The sequence below is a fragment of the Rhinatrema bivittatum genome, chromosome 2 (assembly GCF_901001135.1).
Source record: "Rhinatrema bivittatum chromosome 2, aRhiBiv1.1, whole genome shotgun sequence".
In the NCBI taxonomy this organism is placed as follows: Eukaryota; Metazoa; Chordata; class Amphibia; order Gymnophiona; family Rhinatrematidae; genus Rhinatrema; species Rhinatrema bivittatum.
In genome coordinates this window covers 239,079,718-239,095,874 of record NC_042616.1, presented here as the reverse complement: position 1 = coordinate 239,095,874, position 16,157 = coordinate 239,079,718, and the positions used below count along the sequence as shown (strand labels likewise).

Below are 16,157 nucleotides of genomic sequence, written 5' to 3'. Positions count from 1 at the left end.
CCTCCCACTTCATCTCCCCTGGCTACACTCCACTGACTCATGTACCACACTCCTCCTATCCTCTCTGTCACCACTCAACCGCCCGTCATGATCATCCGCTCCCCCAATCGCATTCCCTCTACAACTACGAACACTCACTCCGCTCTTTCAGGAATCTAAACACAAAAGTGGACAAAAAGACATACAAACACAGACCAACAATCAGATGCACTGTAAAGATTCACTCAAGAACACAGACAAAAGGATGGGAAACAGCAAGGAAAAAACAAGTAACAAAAAAGACACCACTCAGCAATTGCAATTGAACAACCCTAACTCCATCCACCAACTCCATCATCTACAAAACCTCCAAATCCTAGTCCAGAGTTCGCTTAACACCACCCAGCACTGATAAAATGGCCCTGGAAGAAGCTGCCTTTTATTTCTATGCAGAGAAGAGTGCCCACGAAAACAGATGGACACCTGTGCACCACCAATCACACCATAGGTCATCTTAGATCTCTTCTATCAACCAATAGAGAACACTGCAGCATTTTTCAAGCTAGTGCTGGCTTTTGCCACCATTTTTATTGCAGTTTTCTGCATGTTTGTTTTAATGTCAGCTTTGTTGTGCTGTTTGGGCATACTGCAGATTTTTAGCACAGGTTTGATTAATATACCATTAGTTTACTGTATTGAGCGTGGTCGCATGTTTTTAACACGAGCAGTATGAAAAATTGGTGCTAAAATTTTGCACTGGTTTTGACTCTGGTTTTATTTTATCTGCCCACAACTATGAGCAGCCTTTATGGCTTTATAAGCAAGAAAAAGTTCTTGCCAGTCAACTGAAGCCCTTTATTGCTGGGCCACTGGAAAAAGAGGCTGCTACTATGGGCTGGGATGGCCCCCTGCCATCAAGAAGAGGGACTGGCCAGTGAGGTTAGGTTGAGAGTTCAGGTAAAGAGAGGGTGAGGAAGTGGAGCAAAGAAAAAAAAATAGAGCAAAACAAAAAAGAGAACAAAAATTCAAGTACATTATAAGGAAAAATATTTTTTCCCTGGTTTCTAAAAGTTTTAGCTGGCATCCAGGTTTTCTAAATATTGTTCACCCTTGCACTCCTTCCCCCTGCTGAGCCTGTCCTGGAGCAGTGTGTGCTGTTAGTGCCCCCGCAGGGTGAGTAGAGACATGCTTGATGGGGGGAAAGTGAGGCCGTTTGCAAAGTAGCACTCACGCCTTGTGTGAATAAAGCTTGAGCTGTCCCTAGTAGGTGTTTGGTGTAATTTTTGAGGGTTGGGCTTTGTGTGGGCTAAATATATTTTGTTAGCTTTTTTTTATTTCTTTATATTGTTAATAAGAGAGCCCGTTTCTGTTGAGACTACACCCCACTTTTCAGAATATTTCTGTCTTCAGCTGTTAGTGTTATATTCGTGCTTTCCCAATGTTACTGTGTTGCCAGCAAGGGGGGGTGTCTGAGGTGGATCAGCACAGCAGCATCCCCATTTACTCACGTTTATGATAGTGGGAGCGGCCAGCTAGGAGGTACTTTTTAAAATCTTTTTATGTGAATATCTCCTCAAAATGGACTGAAAATCAGAATAGATAAGAGGGGTTTTAAAGATTGTGTTTGTTTTAGCCTGACAAGTGAAGTGTGTGAAACAATTGTGTTTATAAGTACTACTTTCAACTTTAATTTAAAAATGTTGATTTCCTTGCTTGTTCAGGTCTGAGTCAGTTTACTGTCTGCTCATTTGTGTCCTAAGTTCCAGGCACGCAGTGTGAATACTGGACTGGTGGGGCCCTAGGAAGTGAGCCATCTATGGGCAGCATGATGCAACTTCAGCAGTCCTTCAGAGGGCCCGAATTTGCCCATAGCTCTATTGATGTGGAAGGGCCCTTTGCAAATGTTAACAGAGGTGAGGAGCCAATTTGTATCCATTATAGTCAGAGTGTTTTGTAACATGGAAGATATTCTAATCTCTACTGTCAGGAAAAGTCTTGTTGAAAAGGCAGAAGCAAGTCATCTTCATCTGTTAGAAGATGCACTGATTTCTGATGAGCTTTCATCTGTGAAGTGCACCTAGGCAAATGGGTGAATTAGTACAAGTCTGAATCATATTGAGCATTGTCAAGGATGCTGTAACTCATTTTTTGTAAATATTCATAATTCAATCAACTTTCGAAAGCATTCATACATTCACTGTGTGCACATTTTTAACAGGAGGATTAATCCTCCACAGTTTTGTATCCCCAGTGGGGTCAGGTTGCAGGGAATTAAGTCCCCATACTGTATGCAGGTTCTCAATTACAGCTAGAAGGTCAAGAAGGGACCATTTTTAATACATAGTTCCTTGTACGTACCCGGATCAGTCCAGACTCCTGGGTTTATGCATCCCTGCCAGCAAATGGAGACAGAGAAAGTTTTACTGACACTGCTACTTGATCCCTGGTGCCACCTGCAGTTCCTCAGTATTTGTCTGTCTCCAGCAGATGGTAGTTGGTGCAAAAACCCTGCAGTTCTGCAGTCTGGCGAGTTCTTAAATTTTGTGAGCCTTCTTCCCAGGGTTTTTGGGTCCTGGAGGATCCTACCCTGTTTGGTCGAGGTGGACAAGCTGGAGGTAGGGGATCTTTTTGTATGCTCGCTCCATTGTTGTGTGGGGTGCAAATCTGGTGGTCCAGATCCCTCCCCTTCATGAGGCTGCTTAGGCAGCTGTGGGCTCAGGACAGATGGTTACTTTTTGCTCAGCTTGCTTCTCCTTTTAAAATTTTGCCTGCTTTTGTTTCAGCTTTCCTCTCTTTTTTTAAATATGGTTGATCTGGGGCTGCACAGCTCTGTTTTCCATCCTGAGGAGAGGTTTGCCAGTTTTGTTTAAAGTTATTTAAAAATAATAATAATAATAAGGAAACAGTAAAGGAGACCCAGTTCTGAAGTAAGGCATGGGTGATTTCAGTTCTCTGGCTGATGGCTCTCTCCCTTCCAGTCATTGAGTAGTGGGAGAAGGTTTTCTTTTGCCTCTCCTGCTTGTTGCTGCGTTTTGGGCTTGGCAGGGGGGCATTTTCACGCCAAATAGACTATGGTACGCGACTCGGTGCCAGTACGTTTAAGCCGCCTAGGGCTCTGTGCAGCTTGCGTATCGGGGGGAGAGGGACCGAAGGAGCCCCCGGCAGCTGCAAAATGGAGGAAGCGGGGTGCAGGCTGTCCCACGGTGGCTGTTTTTGGGCGCCAGAGGTCGGTACGCGTCAGGCCCTCAGCTTCCTTTGGCATGGGATCAGCGGCCATTTTGGATGCTCATGCAGCACTGACCGCGCCGACAGAGGAGGAGGGGGATTTTCCCCTGAGGATTTCCCTGGTCCACCCGAGCTCCGTGGAGGGGTGAGGGGTGGGGGCTGGCTCAAATCTGCCTATTTCTGGGTCCTCTGGGGCTGAGTCCATGCAGTTTACGGCTGCTCCTTGCCCTTTCTTGGCTGATTTTGTTATGCTGCTTTATGAAGCTTATTTGGCTCAGCAGGCAGGGCTGGATCCTGGTCTCGGCTTCCCGTGGGTCTGGGCTTGGCTTCTAGACCTGAGCAGTCCCGAGGTAAGAAGCCTTCCTTGGTGCAACATTTACTAGGTCCTGTTTCTGCTGGTGAGGACTCAGATGACTCTGTCGAGTTGCAGGGGATTCCCAGGGCTCCAGGAGCATTGTTGTTACTGGACCAGGGTGTTGATCCGGACGTAGCCAGCACGGTTCGGGAGGATGATCAGGAGGATACTCCGATTTCTAAGGGGGATAATCCCAAGGTGCTCTGCTTGTTCTGGAGAGAGGAATTAGGCCCTTTGATTCCTAAGGAACTAGAGGAGCTTGGGCTAAAAGTTTCACAGGAAGACTCGGGAATGGAAGGAGTGGATCTGCTCCTGGATGGGCTTAGGGGTCCCCCGAGAGTCTTTCCCTGTCATAAGTCGGTGAAGATGATGGTGGATCAGGAGTGGGGGCCTTCCGACTCTGGCTTGAGAGTGAGGAGGGCGATGGCGAAGCTTTATCCTTTGCCTGAATAGACGCTGGAGCTGTTTTCCCTTCCAAAAGTGGATGCTGCGGAGTCGGCAATCACAAAGAAGACGACTATCCTGGTTGCGGGTTCTTTGGTTTTGAAGGATGTTCAGGATCGGAAGCTGGAGATTCACCCCAAGAGGATTTTTGAGGTGTCGTCCCTGAGTCTGCGGGTGGCCATCTGCTCCAGCTTCATGCAAAGAACGTGCCTGCGCTGGATACAACTTCAGGATGGGCAGGTGAAATCTGGTGACAAGGCTGGTAAAGCTGAGCGTTTAGAGGTGTTGTTGGCATTCATGCAGATGCCTTGTATGACTTGGTGAGAAATTTGTCTCGTGTTATGGGATCCACAGTGTCAGCCAGGCGGTTATTGTGGCTGTGTAACTAGTTGGCAGGTGTGTCATCTAAGTCCCAGTTGGGTTCTTTGCCCTTTAAGGGACGCCTTTGGTTTGGAGAGGATCTCGAGCTCTTGACGAAAGATCTGGGAGAGAATAAGGTGCACAAATTGCCAGAGGACAAGCCTAAGGGCAAGCGTTTTTTCAGTCTCGGTTGCAGTTTCGTGATGTCAGGAGGTCTCGTCATGCGATGGGAGCCTCAGCCTCGCAGAAGCATTTCTCTCCGAGGTCATTCTTGGGGGCAGTCCTTTCGAGGGGGCCGGAGGCCCTTCAGAGCCTCTATAGGGGGTGGAGCTACAGGGGCCAAATCCTTGCAATGAGGCAAGGCCGGTCCACTCTGCCTTTCCTTTTATAGGAGGCCATTTAGTACTGTTTTACGGGGAGTGGGCCCAGATAACTCAGGATCAATAGGTTCTCGGCGTAGTAAGAGATGGTTATGCATTAGAATTTGCTCGGCCAGTTCGAGACTTGTTTCTCGTCTCCCCTTGCGGGTAATTGGAAAAGCAACGATCAGTGCAGGAGACATTAGACAGGTTGTGGATGTTAGGGACAGTGATTCCAGTTTCCCAGAGCAAGCAAGGCAAGGGAAGGTCTTCCATTTACTTCGTCGTTCCAAAGAAGGAAGGCACTTTCTGCCCAATTCTGGATCTAAAAAAGGTAAACATGGTGCTGAAGATCCCAAGGTTCTGGATGGAAACCCTGAGGTCTGCGAATGAGGCAGTGCACAAGGAAGAATTTCTGGCTTCCTTGGATCTGACGGAGGCGTACCTCCACATTCCCATTTGTCCGGATCATCAGAGGTATCTGCAGTTTATGGTGCTGGGACAGCATTTCCAGTTTCAGGCTCTTCCTTTCGGGTTGGCCAAGGCTCCCTGCACATTCACCAAGGTAATGGTGGTGGTTGTGATGGCATTATGGTGAGAGGGAGTGCTGGTGCACCCTTACCTGGACAATTGGCTCATCAGGACAAAGTCGAAATACGTTTGTCGTTGTTCAGTTCACAAGGTGATAGAAGTGTTGGAATCGCTGGGCTGGGTGGTGAATTTAGCGAAGAGCCACCTGGTTCTATCTCAGACTCTCAAATATTTGGGAGCTTGATTCAACACATGGATAGGAAAGGTATTTCTTATGGAGGAGTGTGTTTGCAGGTTGCAGAGTCAAGTCCGGCGATTGGAGTCTAGGATTACTTGCAAGTTCTGGGTTCCATGGCTTCGACACTGGAGTTGGTGCCATGGGCCTTTGCACACATGAGACCACTGCAGAGAACTCTGTTGGAATGGTGGAATCCTTTTTCGGAACAGTTTCATCTTCTTTTACCACTCGAGGGTTCAGCCCGGGTCAGTCTGTCTTGGTGGCTGCTGAAATCCAATCTGGTTCGGGGTGTTGATCTGGAGACCTCAGATTAGGTGATTATTACTACCGATGCCAGTCTATCTGGATGGGGAGTAGTTTGTCTGCAGCGGTCAGCGCAGGGCAGGTGGTCCAGCAAGGAAGCGTCTTGGTCTATCAATCGGTTGGAGACCTGGGCAGTGCGGTTAGTGTTACTGGCATTTCTGCCATTGATTCGAGGTCGAACGGTGAGGGTATTGTTGGAAAACATGACAGCCGTAGCCTACATCAATTGGCAGGGAGGAACAAAGAGTCGTGCGGTGGGCCAGAAGCTGGTCCTTTGGGTGGAGCGGCTGGCGGCGTCTCACATCGCAGGCGTCAAAAACGGATTTTCTAAGTCGCAGTTTTCTAGATCTGGGAGAGTGGGAACTGCCCGAGATAGCGATGCAGCCCATTTGAGAAAAGTGGGGCTGTCACCATGTGGATCTAATGGCGATTCATCTCAATGCAAAGGTGGAACAATTTTACAGCTGAAGACGAGATCACAGGGCGAGGGAGTCGACGCTCTGGTGCTACCCTGGCCTTGGAAGGTTCTGCTTTACGTGTTCCCTCCTTGGCTCCTAGTAGGCAAGGTGTTGCTTCGGATAGAGAGACACCCGGGCGAAGTGGTGTTGGTAGCCCTAGAATGTCCATGTCGGCCATGGTTCGCGGATCTGGTCAACTTGGCAGAGGACGGGCCGTTACGTTTCAGTCATATTCCATGCCTTTTTCATCAGGGCCCCATATTTTCAGACCAGGCCGATCGCTTTTGTCTAGCGGCTTGGCTTTTGAGAGGTGGCGTTTGAGACACAGAGGATATCCAGAGCCATTCATTGCTGCTCTTCTTCAGGATAGGCAAACATCTACTTCGTGGGCATATTCGTGGGCAGTTCTCATCATATTATTGTATTATCTAATTTGTTCAGTTATGCCTTCTATCGCTCCGGCTATCCTAGCCCTCCAGGTTAATACCCCTTGTTATATGTAACTTTCATTTCTTGTTATATGGTTGACTTTGTTATTCCCCTCATGTTATTTGTAAACCGATCTGATATGAATTTCTTTCATGAAGGTCGGTATATAAAAATGTTAAATAAATAAATAAATATGTGCTGGTCTGGAAAGTTTTTAAGGCCTCTTGCATAGCTAATGGTGTGCAGGCTTTACAGTCTTCAATGATCTCAGGTTTTTATCATTTCTTCAAGAAGGTTTGGTCAAGGGCCTGGCTTTCAACTCTCTTAGAGTTCAGGTTGCAGCTCTTGCTTGGCTGCAAGGTAAAGTGGAAGGTTGATTTTTGCACGGGGTTAAGAATTTGTGCCCTCTGGTGAGGAAAGTTTGTCCATCCTGGAATCTTAATCTCATTCTCAAAGGTTTGTGTGAGGCACTTTTTGAACCTCTTCACAGAGCGATGCTTAAGGATTTGACCCTAAAGGTTGTTTTTCTGGTGGCCATTTGTTCAGCTAAGAGAATCTCTGAGTTGCAGGCTTTGTCTTGCCGTGATCCGTTCCTACAGATTTCGGACTCGGGAGAGTCATTGCGTACAGTACCCTCGTTTCTACCAAAGGTGGTATTGGCATTTCATGTGAATCAGACGGTGGAGCATCCAGCCTTTCCGGAGTCGGATTCTTCCGCGCCTTATGTGTGGGAGCTTAAACTTTTGGCTGTCCACAGGGCTTTGTTGAGATATCTCAAGGTAACAAATGAGTTTAGGAAGTCAGACCATCTTTTTGTTTTATGGAATGGTTCGAAGAAAGGAACCCAGGCTTCCAAGGCTACCAATGCGAGGTGGCTCAAGGAAGCCATTGGGTCAACATACATTCTCAAGGAGCGTCAGGTGCCTGAAGGCTTAAGGGTACACTCTGTGGTGTGTTCTCAGGTGACCTCGTGGGTGGAGGCTCAGTTGGTTTCACCTCAGGAAATTTTTAGAGCAGTGACTTGGAAGTCGCTGCATACCTTTGCAAGGCACTATCATTTGGATGTGGGGGATCCAGAGTCTCGGTCGTTTGGTGAAAGTGTCTTGCGAGTGGGACTCCCCAGGTCCCACCCTAAGTAGGGAGCTTTGGTACATCCCAGGAGTCTGGACTGATCTGGGTATGTACAGGAAAAGGAAAATTGGTTCTTACCTGCTAATTTTCTTTCCTGTAGTACTACGGATCAGTCCAGAACCTGCCTGATCTCTGGAGGTGGAGAATTGTCTGCTCAGCTTCAATTTCTTGAAACAGATTACAATTTTTTTCATGGTATGAACTACAGACTTGTTAATAAAAAAAAAAAAAAAAAAAAAAAGTTTTCTAAATGTAAGTGTTTGGGTACAGGTCAATACTGAGGAACTGCAGGTGGCACAAGAGATTATGTAGCAGTGTCAGTAAAACTTTCTCTCTCTCCATCTGCTGGCAGGGATGCATAAACCCAGGAGTCTGGACTGATCCATGGTACTACAGAAACAAAAATTAGAACATAAGAACCAGTTTTCCTCTCTGACCCAGTATTGCCAAATCTAAGACAAAAAGAGGCACTATCTTAAAACAAACCCATCCTCTTTGAAAAGCAGTTAGGAATACCCAAGCAAAGAAAAGGTTACGAGGGGATTAAAGCAGAAAAGAGACTTGAAAGGATAAACAGTACAGTTTGTTTGATGGTTCCTTCTCCAGTAATTCTCTTACCTGACAGAGGTAAGAAAAGGTGTCAGAGCAGTTAACATTCAGACAGGTTAATCCACACCTGTAGGTTATGCATCTCTGCCAGGAGATGGAGCAAAGATAACGTCACGGTATTTATACCCTTCAGCCCACCAGTATTCGCCATCTCCAGCAAATGGTGGACCTGCATCTCCCTTCTGGAGATTGCGTAAAAAAATTGTAGAAGGAGAAAAGAAGAAGGAAATTAATTTGCCCCACTCTCCTGTGGTGATACCTTACGGTCCCGCCCTCATTCGAGTTTTCCTGAGGTGATAGCTGCGGATCCCTCACTCAGACAAATGCCTTGGTCTGGTAGCTGGTTTTCCGACTGACTTAGCTGTAGAGACAAACAGCTGAGTTACTAGTGGGTGCAGGAAGCCCTGCATGGCAGTGAAGGCCTTTGCCCTCTCCCCCTGCAGCCGGAGACTGACTCTGTACTCAGCTGAGATGGGCTGAGCTCAGGTAAAGAGTATTAATAAAAAAGAAAAAGGGGAGTTAATTTTAGGGATTCCATCCCCCATCTGGTTCCTGAGCTTGGCTTGCTGATCTGACATCTGTTCCCGTCTCCAGGGAAGTCATGACAGCTTGGTGGGTTGAGCAGCCTATTTGGCTAGGCTCTATTCTCAGATTTTGCTTAGATGCCACATAATAGGCCTCGCGTCATTTGCGCCCTTTTCTGCGCACAAGGCTGCCACGAAACAGTGTCTGATTTCGGTTTGCGCTTGCGTGCTCTGGTGTGTGCTCAGGTAGGTGCTTGGGTGTGCGCTTAATGGCACTTAGGTGGGCCCTCAGGTGTGTGTTTATAGTTGGTCAGGTAGGTGCCTACCTGAATTGTATTTTGGATGTCCGTGGTGTAGGCTTATTGCACAGAGCGCTACTGAGTGCATAGTTATTGGACGCTTTTGGGAGTGTAGTGATAGCAGGAGTTTATCCATGGCACTGGTAGCTAAGAAGCCTAAGCGCCTTACCCGTTGTGCTGCTTGCCATATTGGCGTTTCTTTGATGGTAAATGCTTGTGTGAGGGTCCTTTGATCTTTATACAGAGGGTTTCAATCTGTCCATATGTATTATATTGTGGTATCGCTTTATATATGTATTTATAGAAGTTTTTCACTTTTGTTTTTGTGAATTTATAGATGCTGAATGCATTTGAAATATGCTGGAGATTACACATTGTTTTGACTTGAATGTGTATAGAGGTGAATTGTAAGCCTGTATGTAACGAGGAGGTTTGCTTTTTTCTATGTTATTTCAAGATGTTAGATGATATTTGTGGTGATTTAGTTGTCATTTAAATTTTATTTGAAATCTTGTTTAATCTTCTAGAATTTCTGGGAGAATATGTTACATTGGATTTAGCCGAAGATATTGGGCATTTGTTATCCCTTCTAATGTTAACAGATGTGACTCCGTGCAAGTGAAGATATATGCTACAATCAAAAACGTGGATTATATAATTGTATCCACTCTGGTGATTTGAAGAAGACATAGTGTGAACTTTCCCCTGAAAAAGCTTTTTGTTAAGTGAAATATGTTGGGAGACAGTCCTTTTATATAATGCTATTTTGAATATGTTGTGTATGTATGAGTGTGTATGTTTGAATGGATGTGTTTTTTAGAGTCTGTTGAGTGGTTACACTTTTGCTGTTTCAGAATATAAAAATGATTGATTAATAATATAAATTTAAATTGTTTGATTAATAAAAAATGTTTATATATATTTAGTTGTGTGTATATATATATATATATATTTATTTTTATTTTATTTTTTTTTGATATATCATTCCATGTGCTGCTTGCTATATTCAGGCATCACAGCCTGGCAACCCCTCCCAACTTGTGTCAGCACTGCTTGGAGGCTCAGGGAGCATTGTCGCCAATTGATTTTGCTAAGCCCGGTTCTTCTCAGCATGATGCGGGAATGGAAAAAGAGGGGGAACTACCAGAGGTTTCGCCTGGTTTTGGGGCTCCCCTAACTGATTCATCAGCAGGGGAAGGTAGTTCAGTTGGCGTAGGACCAACGCCCCCTGGTTTTGGTATGGATCCCTCTGCTGTTTTCATGGGTGGAATTTTTTCAAGGGCTGCAATCCTTTCTTCAGGCACAGTCAGCAGCCCCAGCCAGTCCTAACAGTTCAGGATCACAGGCTGTGGATTCCCGCACACCTGGTGCTGTGGTAAGCATTGGAGTACGTCTAGACCTGTTGCGGCCACACTGATAGGGACCCAGATGGCACGGATGATGAAGCCGATCCTTACTTTCTGGAGGATGGGGAAATTCCTCCGGGGTGGGAGCCGTATAAAACAATGTTGCATTTCTTTCATAGACATTGAAGATGCTGGGGGTGCCAGGTGCTGATGCCATATCTGAGCCAAAGAAAACTCCATTTTAATTTCTTTGCATAAAGCATGTTTCTTCCCCATTATGGAGGCTATTCAAGAATTGACTGATCTTGAATGGAGCACCCAGAAGTTAATTTTAAAGGGGGATGAGCCTTGGAAGTGCTGTACCCCCTGGATCCAGGTGTCAGAGAGCAGTTGTGCTTTCTGAAAGTGGATGCACATGTGTGTGCCGTCACCAGGCGGATGACTAGCCCTGTAGAAGGGAGAGCAGCATTGAAGGATATGCAATGAAGGTGTGCTGACCCACCCGGGATCAGGAAATAGAGGGTCACCTCTATCATGATCACGTCAGATCAGTGGGTTCTGGAGGTGATAACAGATGACTATACTATGGAGTTTCTCAGCATTCCTCAGGATGTTTTCATGGTGTCTCTCTGCAGCTGTCTGCAGAAGAGGCAGGTAGTGACGTGTACATTGTCAAGACACCTCAGCCTGCGCGCTGTAGTCCCACTGCCCATGTCAAAAGAAAATATGGGCAGATATTCAATTTATTTTATTGTACCCAAGAAGGAGGGTTCCTTTCGCCACATCCTGGATCTCAAAGGAGTCAACCATCAATTGCAAGTGACTTGATTCTGCATGGAAACCTTACACTCGGTGATAATGGCAGTACAATTGGGGGAGTTTCTTACGTCTCTGGATTTGTCAGAGGCGTACCTACATATTCCCATCTGGCTGGAACATCAATGGTTTCTGCATTTCACTGTTTTGGGGTGACATTATCAGTTTTGAGCGCTACCTTTCGGTTTGACCACTGACCCAGAACCTTCTCCAAGGTCATGGTGGTGGTAGCGACAGTGTTGAGAAAGGATGGCATTCTGATTGGCTAATTCGGACCAAGTGTATGAAAGAGAGCCTTCAGGTCTCATGCAAGGTGATTTTGCTACAGGAACTAGGTTGGGTGGTGAACTTGGCCAAGAGCAATTTACAGCCATCCCAAACACTGGAGTGTCTCGGTGTTCAAAGCAAGGCAGGGTGATCTTGCCGTAGATCCACATTCAGAAGCTGATTGCGCAGGTGCAGCTATTGACAGAAGCAATACTCCCATCAGTGTGGTCTTATCTACAGGTGCTCGGGTTGATGGCAGCCAACCTAGAGGTGGTTCCATGGGCAAGGTCGCATATGCATCCTCTTCAGCACACACTGCTTGCTCGTTGGAGTCCACAGTCTCAGGACTGCTCCATACGGCTTCACTTACTGGTGGAGATCACCATCCAGTTGTAGTAGTGGTTGCAAACGGATCATCTAATGAAGGGCGTTTCCCTACGAACACCGACCTGGCTAGTACTCACAATTGATGTGAGCCTCCAGAGTTGTGAGCTGTCAGGAGTTCACAGCATGGGGCTCTGGAGTACAGAAGAGTCTCTCTCTGGAGCATCAATCAGCTGGAAGCCCATGCCGTTCAGTTGGCATGCATGCGATTCATCAACCGTTTGCAGGGTCAAGTGGTCCAAATAATGTCAGCCAATGCGACGACAGTGGCTTATATTAATCACCAGGGAAGAACCAAGAACCAGCAAGAGTCGCAGGAAATAGCCCCACTCATGGACTGGGTGGAAATAGATCTTCAGGAGATCTCAACCTCACACATTGCAGTAAAAGATAATCTAAGAGTGGACTTTCTCAGCAGACAGTGTCTGGATCAAGGAGAATGGGAATTGTCAAACAAGGCATTCTAGCTCATAGTGGACTGCTGGGGCCTCCTGTTTCTGGACTTTCTGGTGACATCTCTCAATATGAAGATTCCTCACTTCTTCAGTAGCAGAAGAGATCTAAAGTCCTTGGGCATCGATGCCCTTGTGCAGGAGTGGCTGGAAGGCAAACTTCTTTATGCTTTTCCCCGTGGACCATGTTGGGCAGAAATGATTCAGAAAATTGACAGTCACACGGGGATGGTGCTTCTGGTGGCACCAGATTGGCTCAGGAGGCCATGGTATGCAGATCTGCGAAGACTCCTGCTGGACTCTCCTATTCAATTACCGATCCACAGGGACCTGCTATGGCTTTCTTTGATAAACAAATAGTCTGAAAGACTGTATGGTGATTTGCTCTTATTCTCCAATTTAATTCATCCTCGTCTCATATGTAATTGCTTTCTTAGAATTTGCCGCGTTGGCAGCCTTGTGTCTGTTCTAAGAATATTTTCTATAATCTTAGCTGGAATGTCAATTGGCTTCATTCTTGTTCTAGTTCTAGATATGTTTTATAGTCTTAGATAGAATGTCAACTGATCTCATGTAATGGGCAAATTCGCCCCTAAAAAAATTCTCTGCTTGCAGACAATTGCATGCTCCTTGGTATACTCATTCTCTATCATTACTAAAAAAAACCAAAAGCCCTTCGTAGCAAAGACTCTCTTGAAACATTGCAAGGACACTGAGAGGAGAGGATCACCTTGCTGGTGGCGGAAAGGAATCAGTAAGTTTTTGCTTGGGACATTGTCTTTTTTTAAAAGTATTGGGGCAAAGTTAACTATTTGGGAATATTATTTAGTGTGTTTGTGCTTTTAATAGTAAGGCAGCGAATAAACAGAAGTTAGACTGTATTTTTAAATAGTCAGTCAGTAAGGCAGCTAGTAAGCAGAAGTTAGTGTTTGTATATTAAAAACAAAAATAGAAAAAAGTAGCCCGAAGCTAAGTAAAAAGGTTGAAAAGTTCAGTTCAGTTACTCACCTTGGAAAGGTGTTGAGGTAGTGTGATTTGGTTTGATTAGGTACCAACATTTGTTAATCAAGAGAGCAGTGAGTCACTCTGGCTGACTAACTGAAGTTAGACTGTTTGTCTCTGGGCAGGCGTAGGTTGCGTGCGCCAGCTGAGTGCCGGCACGTGATCCCCAGGCCCTGCGGCAGTGGAGAGGCCTCTAGCCATGCCCACACCCCACCTATTTTTTCAAGCCCCGGGACGTACACGCATCGCCGGGCCTATGCAAAATAGGCTCGGCGCACGTAGCCCCACCTGGATTTACACGCGTAGGCTTTCAAAATCTGCCCCATAGTGAATTGACTAATACATTTAAAGGACATTAATTAGACACATTCCTACTCCCATAGCAACCTAAAACTTAAGTAGGAACTGAACAAATTTGAGATGAAGGCAGCAGTCCAGCAGCAAGAGGGGGGCTTCCCAGTCTTTTGCATAGAGTGTCACATGTATGATTTTTTTACCCACCGGTGAGAAATTGTGCATGCGATGCAAAGAGCTCCTGGCTCTCAGAGAACGAGTCCGATCTCTGGAGGCTAAAGTGGCAGACCTGGAGTAGCTGAGGCAGACAGAGAGGTATATAGATGAGACCTTCAGGGACATACTAGCCAAGACCCAACTTCAGACTGGCAGCCCTGATGCTGTCTTGGAGGAAGAAGGTCTCATGATTGGAGAGCATCAACCGGGTGCAGCAGGAAAAGATCCTGTAGCAAGGACCTGCTCTCCAGGTGATGCATTGTCCTTTCGCACTGAGGATATCTCCCCAAGGCCTACTGTCCAGGAGGGAAGGGTTAGGTTGGCCATCATAGTTGGTGATTCGATTATTAGGAATGTAGACAACTGGGTGGCTGGTGGGTGTGAGGATCGCCTGGTAACATGCCTACCTGGTGCGAAGGTGGCGGACCTCACGCGTCACCTAGATAGGATTTTAGACAGTGCTGGGGAGGAGCTGGCTGTCGTGGTACACGTGGGCACCAACAACATAGGAAAATGTGGGAGCGAGGTTCCTGAAGTCAAATTTAGGCTCTTAGGTAGAAAGCTTAAATCCAGAACCTCCAGGGTAGCATTTTCTGAAATGTTCCCTGTTCCACGTGCAGGACTCCAGAGGCAGGCAGAGCTCCGGAGTCTCAATGCATGGATGAGACGATGGTGCAAGGAAGAGGGACTCAGTTTTGTTAGGAAATGGATGGGGAACCTTTTGGGGAAGGGGGGAGTCTCTTCCGAAGGAATGGGCTCCACCTTAACCATGGTGGAACCAGACTGCTGGCGCTAACCTTTAAAAAGGAGATAGAGTAGCTTTTAAACTAGAACAAAGGGGAAAGCCGACAGTCGCTCAATAGCGCATGGTTCAGAGAGAGGTATCTTCAAAGGATACTAATGATGCATTAGAATTAGGGCATCCCGACTGTGAGGTTCCAATAATAAGAAAAGTAGTCCAAGTGTCTGTAACTAAAAACTCACCTGAGCTAAAAAATTCTAACTTATCCCTATCAATTAAAAAGCAAAATGAAAATACAAACAAAAAACAAACTTTGAAATGTTTGTATGCTAATGCCAGAAGTCTAAGAAGTAAGATGGGAGAATTAGAATGTATAGCAGTGAATGTTAAAATATATAAATGAGTAACACCCCAGTGAATTTTAAATTTTACAAATTATTAAATTATTAATGACAATTCTCTGCTCACAACCAAGTCTTTGTTTAAATGACCACTGAAAAATTTTTTTTGGAAGGTCAACTGCAATGTGTGGTGAAACACTTGCAAGCTGCCTAATTAGCTAAAACCACAAAATTTTTAGACAAGTAGAGGAAGGGTTTCATATATAAATGTTTCAGCCCAACACAAGGTCTGATGGATTTCCATGTATAATCATCAACCAATCCGGAGCTAAAAATAATATAACAGGTGGAGGAGGATTGGTTGATGATGTTAATATAACAGGTGGAGGAGGATTGGTTGATGATTATACATGGAAATCCATCAGACCTTGTGTTGGGCTGAAACATTTATATATGAAACCCTTCCTCTACTTGTCTAAAAATTTTGTGGTTTTAGCTAATTAGGCAGCTTGCAAGTGTTTCACCACACATTGCAGTTGACCTTCCAAAAAAATTTTTTCAGTGGTCATTTAAACAAAGACTTGGTTGTGAGCAGAGAATTGTCATTAATAATTTAATAATTTGTAAAATTTAAAATTCACTGGGGTGTTACTCATTTATATATTTTGATTATCATATGACCAATTCCCCAGAACATTTTGGTGCTGTTTCGAAATCTTTAGCAGTGAATGTTGACATAGACTTAATTGGCATCTGAGACATGATGGAAGGAGGACAACCAATGGGACAGTGCTATACCGGGGTACAAATTATATCGTAATGACAGAGAGGAGCACCTGGAAGGCGGTGTGGCGCTTTATGTCCGGGATGGCATAGAGTCCAACAGGATAAACATCCTGCATGAGACTAAATGCACAATTGAATCTTTATGGATAGAAAACCCTTGTGTGCTGGGGAAGACTATAGTGATAGGAATATACTACCGTCCACCTGGTCAAAATGGTGAGACTGATAGTGAAATGCTAAGAGAAATTAGGGAAGCTAACCAAATTG

General features: G+C 45.5%; 1 protein-coding gene across 6 annotated transcripts in view; it reads left to right on the top strand.

Annotated features, from left to right (window-relative positions):
• The window catches only part of NPHP3 (nephrocystin 3), a 232,133-nt gene that overhangs the window by 30,651 nt on the left and 185,325 nt on the right, over positions 1–16,157 (top strand). For 5 of the 6 annotated variants that reach the window (XM_029589318.1, XM_029589315.1, XM_029589314.1 and 2 more), the window contains one exon: positions 1,740–1,892. The exons of the other annotated variant lie outside the window; for it this stretch is intronic. In XM_029589318.1, coding sequence (XP_029445178.1) covers positions 1,740–1,892 — 153 coding nt within the window. The remainder of the gene's footprint in view (positions 1–1,739; positions 1,893–16,157) is intronic. 6 annotated transcript variants of the gene reach the window in all.